Source organism: Lygodium microphyllum, chromosome 24 (assembly GCF_053477565.2).
Source record: "Lygodium microphyllum isolate KBCC chromosome 24, Lygodium_microphyllum_v1.1.10, whole genome shotgun sequence".
NCBI classification, from domain to species: Eukaryota; Viridiplantae; Streptophyta; class Polypodiopsida; order Schizaeales; family Lygodiaceae; genus Lygodium; species Lygodium microphyllum.
The window spans coordinates 18,994,228-19,007,015 of NC_141158.1; the positions used below are offsets into that span (position 1 = coordinate 18,994,228).

The following is a 12,788-nucleotide window of genomic DNA, read 5'->3' on the forward strand; positions in this document are numbered from 1 at the left end:
TACCGTTCGCTCAAATTCTAAGATCGCATGATCAATAATCTCCGATTGAAGTATCGTACGTGTTCTATAGACAAGTAACACTTTCGTCTGATTGCTAACTTGCATTGAGAGCAAGGACACGAAACACGCTGATTACGATATGCCTCACAATCTTGGACATCACAACCATCATCATTTTTCATTTTATCTACGTTACAACAAACAATAGATTTTTGTTCTCATTCTCTTTTTCTTTTTTGATTTGCCTCCCTTCATCCTTCTTTGCTTCTCTCTCCCCCTCTTTTTCTGTAAATGTTTCTTTATCCCCCCATCTTCCCTCTCCACTCTCACTTCTTCTCTCTTTTCCTTTCCCTCCCTTCTTTTCTCTATATCTTTCTCTCATTTCCTCTTCATTCACACTCGAAGTATCTCACTAAAATAAAAATCATAAAACAAGGCTTTGAAAGACTCTCTCTCCCCACCCCTCTTCATGCCTCTCTTCCCCCTCTACCATTCTCTATCTATAATTTTGTTCTCTCTAATTCTCTCGTTGTTTCCCTTTTTCTCTATTTCTCCCGCTCTCTATTTATTGTTTTTTCTATCTCTCTTTTTCTCCCTCTTTTTGTCTATTTTTCTCCAATTCTCTTTGTAATATCCCCCGTGCCTTCCCCCCCATGCGAACCCCCCTCCCCTTAAAATTTTTAAAATTAACACACATTTTTTTACTCCCTCTCTCTCCCCCTGCCGACTGCATGGCGGGGGGGGAGAGAGAGAGAGAGAGAGAGAGAGAGAGAGAGAGAGAGAGGGAGAGAGAGAGAGAAGGAGTTAATGAAACCTCCCCCCACCTTATAAGGAAGCCCCCCCTGGGTGGTCGTCACCTTCAGCAGCCCCTCCTCCCTCGTCGTGAGCAGCCCTTCCCCCCCCCCCCCCTTGTCGTGGACAGAGAGCCCTCCCCTCCCTCGGCTCGACAGGCAGCAGCCCGCCTTGTCGTCCTCAACAGGCGCCGCCCCCCTAGCCATGATTAGGAAGCCCCCCTCCCCGTGTTCATCGTGAAGAGGGAGAGAGAGAAGAAGAAGAAGAATGATAATAATAATAATAAGGAGAGAGAGAGAGAGAGAGAGGAGAAGAAGAAGAAGAAGAAGAAGAAGAAGAAGAAGAAGAAGAAGAAGAGGGAGAGAGAGAAGGAGAAGAAGAGAAGAAGAAGAAGAGGGAGAGAGAGAGAGAGGAGGAGAAGAAGAAGAAGAGGGAGAGGGAGAGAGAGAAGGAGAAGAAGAGAAGAAGAAGAGGGAGAGAGAGAGAGAGGAGAAGAAGAAGAACAACAACAAGAAGAATAAGAATAAGAAGAAGAAGAAGAAGAAGAAGAGGGAGAGAGAGAAGGAGAAGAAGAGAAGAAGAAGAAGAAGAGGGAGAGAGAGAGAGGAGAAGAAGAAGAGAGAAGAAGAAGAAGAAGAAGAGAGAGAGAGAGAGAGAGAAGCTTCTGGAAGATTCTTCTCCCCCCCCCCTCAAAGAGAGGTCACACACCCCTCTTGTCATTTCCAGAAATACGCCCCTCCCCCCTCAATCTCTTGCTCCACTCAAGGAGAGGCGACAAATCTTGCATAGGAGAGTGCGAGAACTCTATCTCTCGTATATACGTCTTCGAGTATGGCCCTGAAGCGTAGTTCCACAAAGATGGCCGGAAACCCTGCAAGCGTGGAAGGAGGTTCGAAACAAGGTGGCACCACAATCGTGAACGGTTCGTCAGGCATCAATACCACTAGAATTACGGCTTTAGTCCAAGCCCAAGTATGAACTTAGTTGTGATGTATGTAACGAGCAAGGTAATTTCCATTGTGAGATGACATCATAATAGGTGAAATTGATTAGCTAATTGTATCATAAATTACCAAAAACGTCTTGCAAGAATTCCTACATAAAGTGCATTGCTCCTTGCACAAGTTCTTGCTTAAAATGCACTTCAGAGGACATTGAAAGAAATAAAGTGTATCTCCATATCGCAAGATGGATTCTAAGGTACATGTAATAAACTACAAAAAGATTAAAGTGCAGTTACACTCATACAATAATCACATAAAGTTAGATCATTCAAGAAGGTTATAGATCGTGTAAATAATTACAAAGAGGATAATGTTAAGATTGCATGCATAGGAAGTATCTTCGCATGTGTGGCATAAAATATCATATGGATTATATCAAAATTGTAAGCATTGAAAAGAAGGCATGGCATTACGTTGCATGTATTAAAGTTGTTGGGAAAATTCAACGTTGTTTGTAATCTACCAATTGTGACTGAGATCCATGAGTCCCATGTCAAAGTCCTTGGTGACTTCAAGAGGGATAGGTAAAAGCTTAAGCGCCTATGAGCATTATTAAGAGGGCTTAAGAAGATTATACTTTAGGACAGAGTAGGAACTGTTCTAAACAGAACCATCTTGACCAACCATGGTCGAAGGGATAGACAATCTTGATCAGTTAAGATCAAAGATAAAGGTACATAGGTACTTCAAGGGATCTAGGAGATAACCAGCAAGATGACCAACCGAGGACGACGGGGTTGTCCATGATCTATTTTACAAGGAGACCTAAGGAAAGGATAATTAGGGTCGGCAGGGTACAAACCCTAACCCAAAGATAAAGGGGAAACAAGCAACCTAGCTTGCCAAGCCCTTGGAATCTCGCCAAGTCGCGAACGATCCAGGATCGAATACTGGGAGCATTCGGAAAGAAGGAATCACACCTTAGCAGTTGGTCGTACAAACGACCTCTGAAATAATTGTGATTGTACACTTAGGTACATTGTTTGAACTTCTTTGCTCAAGGAACTAATTCAAGGCAAAACACTTAATGCTTCAGGTTAAAAGCTTGGAGAGAGAGGCAGGTTCAGTTACCTCCGATTGTCTGCCTGGCCCTATCCAGGGGGGTTGTTAGCCGCGCCGGGTATTTGGATCGATCCCGCCGCGAGATGTCTCTCCGTAGGTGCTACTTGGAGCGAGAGGACGCTTGGGTGCTAGGGGAGGCTCTAGCTGTAAATTCCTTGCCTCCGGATCCTGCATAAGAGGCCGACATGACTCGAGATGGGATCTCGAGGCCCGTGTACTAGTCTACGGGCGAAACTTGGAGCAGCAATCCTGTTGATTGCTGGGATAGCCTTCGGGCATGATACTTGATATATTCCGAGACTATGATAAATAAAGATCAAATATTTGAAAAAGGAACTTGCTTGACATTGTTTTTTGTGTCAGTGCCTAAGTTACGTGAAAGAACCTGTGTTTAAATTGATTAATTAAGGAAGCTGCTTTTGCATGTCAAACATAATGTGGTAGGTAATTAGATAATTAAGAAAACCGAGGAAAGTGCGGTGGACGTGACTTGGGTCTGTCCTACAGAAGGGTGGTCCCAATTAGCTGGAAACTTTTGTCAAAAGATGTGATAACGAGACTATGAAGACCTAGTGTCGGTAGAGTTAGGATCCTGATTTATGTTGTTTTAGGAATGGGACTATGCCTTATGGGCAGAGAGGTTGAGCTTCGCATCCCTCTCGCTTCCCATTCTCCATGAACCAAGTGCAGCGTAAATCCGCTTCGACTCTGTTGTTCCTACGCAAAGTGGTTTATTTGGAGCTCGACGCTAGCTACTCCCTAGAGACTTTACTGATAGGAAGGAAATCCTGATTTCAGGTCGATCCTAAGTGGGAACGACCGGACACTTCCGCTCGGGGTAAACTCAAGAAGACCTAGATCGCAAACCATGTGACATCCCTTGTGAATGCCAGGTGGCGCTTTCGAGACTCTCTTCCCGATGGGCTGCTAAGACGTGTCCCACAAGGGGACGAGCAGACACGTTACACTCTTTCTCTCTTTTTTTTCCCACTATTCTTCTTCTCTACTTCACCCTTTTATCCACCTCTCCCTTCACTCTCCGTTTCGTGTTCTCTCCCCCGTCTCTTTCTTTCTCTTTATCTTTCTTTGTTGCCTCTCTCTTTGTTTCTCTTCGCCCCCTGGTTGTTTTCTCACTCATTCTCCTCTCCCTCTCTCTTTTTTCACTATCCTTCTTCTCTTTACTTCACCCTTTTATCCACCTCTCCCTTCACTCTTAGTTTCATGTTCTCTCCCCCCTCTCTTTCTTTCTCTCTTTCTCTTTCTTTATTGCCCCTCTCTTTGTTTCTCTTTGCCCCTTGGTTGTTCTCTTTCTTTGTTGCCCCTCCCTTTGTTTCTCTTCGTCCCCTCGTTGTTTTCTCATTCATTCTCCTCTCTCCCTCCCTTTTTCTCTCCTTTTTTTTCCACTATCCTTCTTCTCTTTACTTCATCCTTTTATCCACCTCTCCCTTCACTCTCCGTTTCGTGTTCTCTCCCCCTCTCTTTCTCTTTCTTTGTTGCCCCTCTCTTTGTTTCTGTCCGCCCCCTTGTTTTCTCACTCATTCTCCTCTCTCCCTCCCTTTCTCTCTCTCTTTCTTTGTTATCTTTCATCTCTATGCTTTCTTTCTCGTTCTCTCTTCCTTTTCCTTTCTTCTTCTCTCTCTCACATTTACTCTCTTTCTCCCTCAATGCATCTCATTCTCAAGAAAAACAAACAAAAGAAAATAAGAAAGCACAAAAACAAACCAAGAGGAGGCAATGTGCCTATCGTAAAGGCCCGAGGATGGATTCTTCGTCTCCTGCACGTTCCCTCTTTCTCCTTCGTGCACTTCTCCCTCTTCTTTGCGTACGGTGGCGGCGGCGGTGGCGACGACGGCGGTGAAAAACTCTCCTTCTCTCTCTTCCTCTCCCTCTCCCTCCCAAAGCCACAATCTCTTTCGCTCTCTCTCAAGCTCGTTGTGAAAAAATGCTGCGCTCGGGTTTTCATCGCTTTTTTTTCTCAGAGCGATGTCACTATTTGTGTCGCTATCTAGCGACGCTGCTATTTTACGTCAAAAACAACCGTCGTTATACCCCATTCCCTTGTAGTGAAATAATAAATATGATGGAAAAGTGATATAACTATATGTGAGATATTCCTCTCACACACATGCACGTATACATACATATGATGCATGCATAGAGAGAGAGAGACAGAGACAGAGACAGAGAGAGAGAGAGAGAGAGAGAGAATGAGAGATCTAAAACTTTGGGAATTCTATTTCATAAAATATGAGTGGATTGATTGGTATGGCTAATGCACAACATATACTTGATAACCATTATCGCCTTCATTTGAAAGCTCTTTTCAGAGCATAACCGTGATTGTTTATGATATAACCAAAAGCAAATTAATCTTTCTACATTAGAACTTACGGGATAAAATACACATCGAGCAATTTATGATACATTTATACAAATTTTGTGAAAGTTTAGAGATATCTAGATGTTTTTATTGTTGTACTTTGAGAAAAATGTGTGCTTGTGTAGTAATCGATTTTCTAGTTGAAAAGAACATGGTCAATGTAATTAATTTGCGCCATGAGAAGACATAAAACATGGTGTCTAAAGCGTGTCATATACAACCATGAGGGCATATAGCGTGCTTTAGTATGTGATCTATTGAACCAAATATGATCTTACGTGTGAAATCTATATGTCTAACAATACTCCTACTTATTGGGGATTAAAGGCAGATTGTACCTAGCCACTATTCATTGATTAATCCACTTCTTGAACGGGTTGTTGTCCTTGTAGAGGGCTTTCAATACTTAATAGCACAGCCACTTCATGGAACTTTTGTGGCTAATCAAAATAAGAATTAGTTGTATCCATGGTTGAATTATCAAAACACCCAACTCATAATTGGCAAATTCGTCGGTCCAGTCTTGTTGGATACAAAAAATTGGAAACTGATTAATAAATAAATAATATGATTCATGGGGACTATAGAATAAGGACAAAGCAGAGTGAAGATTGAAAAAAAAAAGAGTTTCATGTATCATATTGAAATAGAAACAGAGAAAGAAACACTTATGGATGGGATAAAGTATCAAGTACTAACTAGAAAACGCATTCATTTGCACGAAACAACCAATATACTTTTGAAGTTGACACGAAATGAACCAACTCTAAGGTGAAAGATTGGATTGAACAATTCTTCAAAGTTAAGAGTGAAGAGTATGAATGGCGATTGATTGCCAAATAAGAAGAAAAAAGAAATCATTGGAATCCTTTGATTCTAGTGAATGACTCCTTCCTCATCCATTATCGTCATTGGAGCCTCCTTTTAGCATTTATTTAGACATTGGAGTCTCAATATCTTGTTTATAAATCTTTAAATGGACAAGAGTCACTTCATAGAGACAACAAAGGGTACTCTGAATCTAGGATGGTGTAGCTGGTGGGCAGATAAACTATTTAGCGATTTCAAATTTAGAATCAAAAGATCACCTCTTTCACTAATTTAGAATGGAAGAAAAGCAACATAGTAGCATATGATTCAGTGCAATAGAGTAGCCTATCAAGATAGCCCCCCAAAAAAACCAACCTAGACTCAAAGAAAAGGAATTGAAAGATAGCTAGATATATGAGATGACGAAGAAAGACCAATTTTTACACTCCTAAAGCAAAGTTGGTTTGTATAGAAAGCTGAATTTAGACAGGCTATGTCAAGAGTGAAGGAGAATCAAAATGAGGGTAAGATCTAGGAGGACATGATGACAATCTTGATTCTTAAGAATATATAGATTATATGTGCATAATGTTGTAGTTTTTGGAGGTCAAAAGGTATAAAGGGACTCATAACCAATTGCCACAAGTTCTTGAGAGAGCTTTCTAAATAATACACTATAGGTAGACGTTCCTCTACAAGGAGCTATAACTATCTTTTTTGTTGAGCCACAAAATTGACCAAGCTAAGAAATACTAACACAAGTTCTTAATAGTGAATTTCACATGCATATTAAAATTAGTTAATCTTCTTTCATGCATATGATTGCTTTTTAAAAATAGATATTATGGCCGAAGCCACCAAAGTGATACTATTTCTTCTCTACACTCCAAACTTCAAGCACTTTAAATAGTTGATAGTCTTTCTTAACTAGATATAATACCTATATGGATACATGTAAAAAATAGTTTCAATAAGAATTTTAGAGTACTATGAAGTTCATTGAGAAAGTTAAGGAAATTCTCGAACTAAACTATCTTTTTCGCAAACACATTCAATGATGCCCCTCAAAAAAGACTTTGTTAACCACAATGTATATTAGATTTTTTGAATTTTCAAATCCTACTTGTATTGAGTAAAAATCCCTATAAGAAGTTTCATTCATAATATGTATTGAAATAGCAATGGAACTTCTAATTGTAGCATATACAAAGCGATTGTGCCTTTTTTGCTACAAGATTGGTGCTCTTTTTCAAATCATTGCACTTAAAAAGAAGGTATTCCCATCATCAAGAGGTAGTTTTGTATATGCTATGGTTAAAGTTCAAATAAAGGGTCTTCTTGAACAAGAAGTCCAATTCCTTAAAAATCTAAATTTTGAGAAAAAAAAAGTCCAAAGATTTTACATATTTTGCTTGCTTCTCCATTGCTAGATTTCTCACTCCTCCATCACATGGACTAAGCTCTAGACTCTAGATAATCTAGGGCCCCCAATGTAGGCTTTGGACTGCATCAAATTATATTTCCTTTCAAGGCATTTGGTAATGAGCAAAAAATATTTGTTTTAATAGCTTCTATTCAATCATGTGACTATCATGGCAAATGGGTAAAATTCCCTTGCTTCCAATTTTAGAAAAATTAGTTGGGAATGTACACCAATAAAGTCACTCTCCCAAACTAGAATACATTTGTCCTTCAATTAACATTACATTAGGGGATTACTATGGAGAGTGGCTTTTGTGATAATTATGTTGGGTATAGCCATTGCCAATGTAACCCTCCCTCCATGGTACAACCAATGTTGAGGATGATGTATCATTATATTTAATTTCACTCAAGTGGTCAAGTGGCTTTCTAGTTGGTTTTTGGGGTTTCACATATGCAATTTGTAGCATTGAATTTAAGATCTCAAGTTCTCACATAATTCCCACTACTGCTACACAGGACTTGCTAATAATATGAGAGAAAAGAGTGGCCCGCTAAATGGCTGTTTTTTTCTTCTTCTTTTTTTGGGGAGAGAGAGAGAGAGAGAGAGAGAGAGAGAGAGAGACTATCATGTTGCAATGAGTTTTACACTGCAAGACCAGGAGGCCAAGTAAGAAATTTGTGTGAAACCAGTTGTACAACAAATAAAACTCGCGTGGCCACCCTTACCACATTATAGAGATACATTTGAGTTTACAACAAGTATTTTGTACCAAATCTGACGACAAAGCCTCTATGCATTTACATCAGGTTTAAACAATTGAATGTCCAATCAGAGGCCCAATTATTTTGTGTTCCTCTCTGCAGTAACTTACAGCTCTATTATACAACAGCACTCAAATGCAGAGTTATACAGTTACGGTACATCTATATGTGCTTCAGCTCCAGATCCAGGAATGCTTTACCCAACCACCTTCATCTCTTTAGACATTGCTTCTTCAGCAACTTTTTCCTTTATGTCCATTGCGGTGTCATAAGAAGCATGTAATCCAATGAAGAAGTAGTATACCAGAATTATCAAGGTCCAAACAGCAAACCTCACAAAGGATAGCTTGTCAATAGAACCAAGAAGAAAAATATTCATTGCAATAGACAAGGACGGGACCCAAGGAACAAATGGAGCACCCCATATTTGCGGTTGACGTGCCTGCGGCACAAAGCAAGCCAGTGCCAAAGTAGCCAAGAACCAGATAGGTACTGTAACAACATAGGCTATCCACCCATCACTGGTAGCCCAATAAGCTGCAGTACCAACAGAGGAAAGCAGAATACCTCCAACCAAAACCTGGAATCGCCATAGATCACTCCTTGTTGTCTCTCCAGAGACATAATATCGCCGCACAAGCAGTGCAATAGCAACCAGCATGAAGATGAAGAGGGTGCTGATGGACAGGAGATTTGCTAGAACATCAAGACTGCTAAAGAATGCAATGATGGCACTTGCTGAGAACATCAATGCAGTAGCCCGTACTGGGGTCCCTGTTCGCTCACTCACGTGAGCAAACCAAGGGGGGATCATGTGCGTCCTAGCAATGTGTGTCAAGTATCGTGCTTGCCCAACAGCACTCACTAATAGGACAGTAGTCATACCTTTCAATGCACCTAGGGCAACAACATAACGAGCCCAGTTCCACCCAGCTCTAGATGCAAATGCTAAAGAGAAAGGTGCATTTGAATCGATATCAGTGTACTTCTGCATCATAGAGAGTGTCAAAGCCATGAGACAATACGACACCGTACTGATTATCATAGAACCAACAAGCCCAATAGGTATGTCCCTGCCTGGATTCTTTGTTTCTTCTGCCATGGTTGAAACAGCATCAAAGCCCAAATATGCAAAGAAAAGCACAGAAGCAGCCTTGAAAACCCCCCTCACCCCAAAGGGCAGGAAAGGCTTCAAGTTTGAAGGTTCAGCTTGCACAAGCCCTGCAATGACCACAAACAAGATAATAGCCATATTTGCAAGCGAGGCAGTCCAATTCAGTAGGGAAGTTGCTCGTGTGCTCCATGATGCTATTAGACCCGTGATAATGAGGACAAACACAGCAATAGGGTCAAGGAGGTTGAAATCATTCGCCAAGCTTGTGTGTATTCGAAAATCTTCCGATCCATGATTACATAGAGTGGCAAAGTACGAACTCCATGATCTCGCAACAGCTGCTCCACCAATGATATATTCCAGTATTATGTTTCCAGCGGCTATAAAAGCAACAAAATCTCCAAGCTCCACTCTCAGGTAAGCGAATGAACCACCTGTCGGAGAAGTGAGACTTAAGATAGTCAAACCACAAATTACTGCAAATGTAGTCACTTCCCCAATCAAGTCATTGAAAGTAATAAGCTACTTTTACATCTCAAATTACAAAGGTGACCTGTTTAACTTAATATCTAGAAATGTATGCTTGGACTTTTCCCTTTCAGATGAAAAGATGGAGTTGCTCTCTCTTTCGAGAGCACCCACAAGGAGGTACCTCCCCTCCAAATATTAGCTGAAAGAGTGGGCAAGATCCATGCTGGCATTGATCCTCTGTGCAGATAGGATATCTTCAAATCCGAATGAACAATAGAACTCGGTCACACTTGGACCCTCCGAGGAGGAGGAGGAGGAGGAGGGGGGGGGGCGCGGGGAGGAGGAGGAGGAGCAGCAGCAGCAGCCAAATGTTTGAGTGGCAAGGACCAGCCAAACGTTTGAGTGGGTAAAAGCCGAGAATCTCACAAACACACCATATGATCATAGTTATCCAACCAAGTGATGCAGCGAGCAAGATGTGGCCCACAATGGCATGATTATGAGCCCAAATTTGAACCACTACACCATCACCACCTTTGGGGCATGGGTTGCCCTTCAGGTGAATGAACAATATTGCCACCAGACTCACCAATCTCCTATCATCTACCTGATCTGATATTTCTCTACACAAAATCTAAAATTTCACTCAACAATCTCCTATCCTCTACCTGCTTCGATATGTTCACACACAAAGGGATTAGATTCTTACCTGCAACAGGGATCTCAACAGCAAACTCGGTGTAGCAAAAGACGGAGAGCATCGCAGAGATGCCAGCCGCAACATAGGACAGGATGACAGCAGGGCCAACAGCTTCATGGGCTTCCTGGCCAGTGAGAACAAAGATGCCGGCGCCGATGATGGCGCCGACGCCGAACCACATGAGGTCCCACCAGTTGAGGGTCTTCTTCATCTCATGCTCGCTCTGCTCCTTGACGCCGTGGGTCTCCATGAAGTCGGAGGAGCGGGAGAGGAGGCGGTCGGAGAAGCGGTGCGGGGAGTCACGGAGGGCATGGAGGTAGGCGCCGGGGGAGGTGAAGGAGGCTTCGGGGAAGAAGCCGGTGCGGCCGCGGGGTGGCTTTGGTTTTTCCGACATGGCGGTGGGGGACGATGGAGGAGGTGGCGGCGGGGCGTCTGCTGCTGCTGCAGGTGATGAGGGCGATGATGGGTAACCGCTGATCAGACTCTATTTCTGACTCCTGAGACGTGCTCTCGCTCTCTCTCTCTCTCTCTCTCACCCCACCTGATAAGAGACACTGGTAGCTTTGACTCCTCTCAGAAGGTTCAAGGGACTCCTCTCTCTCTCTCTCTCTCTCTCTCTCTCTCTCTCTCTCTCAATCAGTCCAACCCATAGACAGCCATGGATTTTCCTTCTCCTTGCTTTCTTTGGATTCAACGGACCGTTAGAAAATATTTTTTTATCAATAAAAAGATTTGCAGTGGCTTGGCTTTTTCAATCCTCATCCTCGTAACCTTCACGCATGCATGTGATGTCTTGCAACTTCGCAAACGTAGCCGCAATTTGTTATTATCTTTATTTCTGCCTTTGTAATATTTTTTATACTAATACACATCGCATTGAACAATTACCTACTTCGAGGTCTTAGAGCTTCTCACACACATAAGTCCATCGGCTCGAGAACAAGTATACAAATTGGAGCTAAACTTACACTAGCTTCGCGTCGGGGCGGGCGCGATTTTTGCGGGCGGGGTGTGCCATCCCCCGCGTTCTCTTTTTTCTTGTGGGGGAGGTGGGGGGTTGTCACGTGGCACCCGCCCCCCACCTCTCGTTAACTAATATTTAACTTACATGTGTCCCACTTTTGCATTTTAATCCCGCAAGAAACATAAATATACTGTCAATGGAGTACCTCTGTATTTAGAGGGCCGCTAGCCAAAGCAAATACACGTGGCAATATTTTATAGGATGGCTCCTTTTTCCTTCGATTACCTCTCTCACATGTGCAAAGGTTTTTCTTTCCTTCCTATATGCATTGCTCTCTCCTCCCGATCGATACCTTTATAGCTATTCGCACCTCCTCTCTCTGCTGATGGGCTCCACACTCAATCAATGAAGATTGGCACGAGAGCATGAGGCTCCAAGTTGTTGTTTGCTGGCATGCCTCTTATCAATTCAAGAGTGGCTCAGATTATGATGGCAAATTGAACTCAAATTTTTGAATTTGAAGAAATGACAAAATCTGAGCAAGGTGGGGAGAGAAAACTCAACTCAATTCGCTTAGTAATTTATACTTGTTGGCAGCTACTATCATGCTTTTGCATCATGTGCATCATTGCGAAGCCTGCGAGGCTACACATTGCTTGCAATAGATAAACATCAAAGAGAGCATCTTACTGGGTTATTCTCAAAAGATAAACAATCTAGAGCAGGCTAGAGAGAGAAAAAGAAAGAAGTTTTAATGTGATAACAAACAATCCCAAGTATTTGAGACAAAAGTGGGTTGGCAAAGCTTACACCAAATGATATTTTTGTGTGTTTATAGTTGGAATTTCAGAATATCAATAAAATTGAGGATTAGCTATAGTCTTACCATATATAGAGAGAGATAAATTAAAATTACACAATATCATGTGAAGAAACATTAAGACCCTTCAAAATGAGAAGTAAAATGAAAAATATGAGCAAAGAATAATGAAAATATTTAGTAAAAGGCATTGAATGAAAAATGAGAATAAGAAGAAAAAGTATCACCCCACTAGGTAAGAGCATTCAATGGTGAGTGAGCTTTAGAGTTGAGCCACGATGCAAGAAAAGTTCAATCGATTTGGTCAATGAAGTAAAGTTTGGGGGCATGCGGTGGTGGCACCGTGCTTACACTAGGTCCCCATAACTCACAATATGTGGCACGGTCTACTAGGCACAACCAAAAATTGAGAGACTAGAGATAACTCCCTCTATTTGACAACCACATGGTGATCAAGTTGAGGGAAAGCACCTCTAAGTGATCA

At 41.9% G+C, this 12,788-nt stretch overlaps 1 protein-coding gene across 1 annotated transcript; it reads right to left on the reverse strand.

The window, feature by feature from the left end:
* Positions 1-8,110: 8,110 nt before the first annotated feature.
* On the reverse strand, positions 8,111-11,213 carry LOC148014891 (cationic amino acid transporter 1-like). The gene is made up of 2 exons (XM_087665361.1): positions 10,530-11,213; positions 8,111-9,783 (listed from the first exon to the last, which is right to left on the reverse strand). The coding sequence occupies exons 1-2, from the start codon at positions 10,912-10,914 to the stop codon at positions 8,432-8,434; spliced, it is 1,737 nt and encodes a 578-aa protein (XP_087521487.1). The 5' UTR covers positions 10,915-11,213; the 3' UTR covers positions 8,111-8,431.
* Positions 11,214-12,788: the final 1,575 nt, after the last annotated feature.

Bases quoted from the DNA above. Each gene is read 5' to 3' on its own strand.
- LOC148014891 (XM_087665361.1), bottom strand. From the start codon at position 10,914: ATGTCGGAAAAACCAAAGCCACCCCGCGGCCGCACCGGCTTCTTCCCC. The intron at 9,784-10,529 runs GTAAGAATCTAA...CTTCTCCGACAG, and splicing joins TGTTGAGATCCCTGTTGCAG to GTGGTTCATTCGCTTACCTG.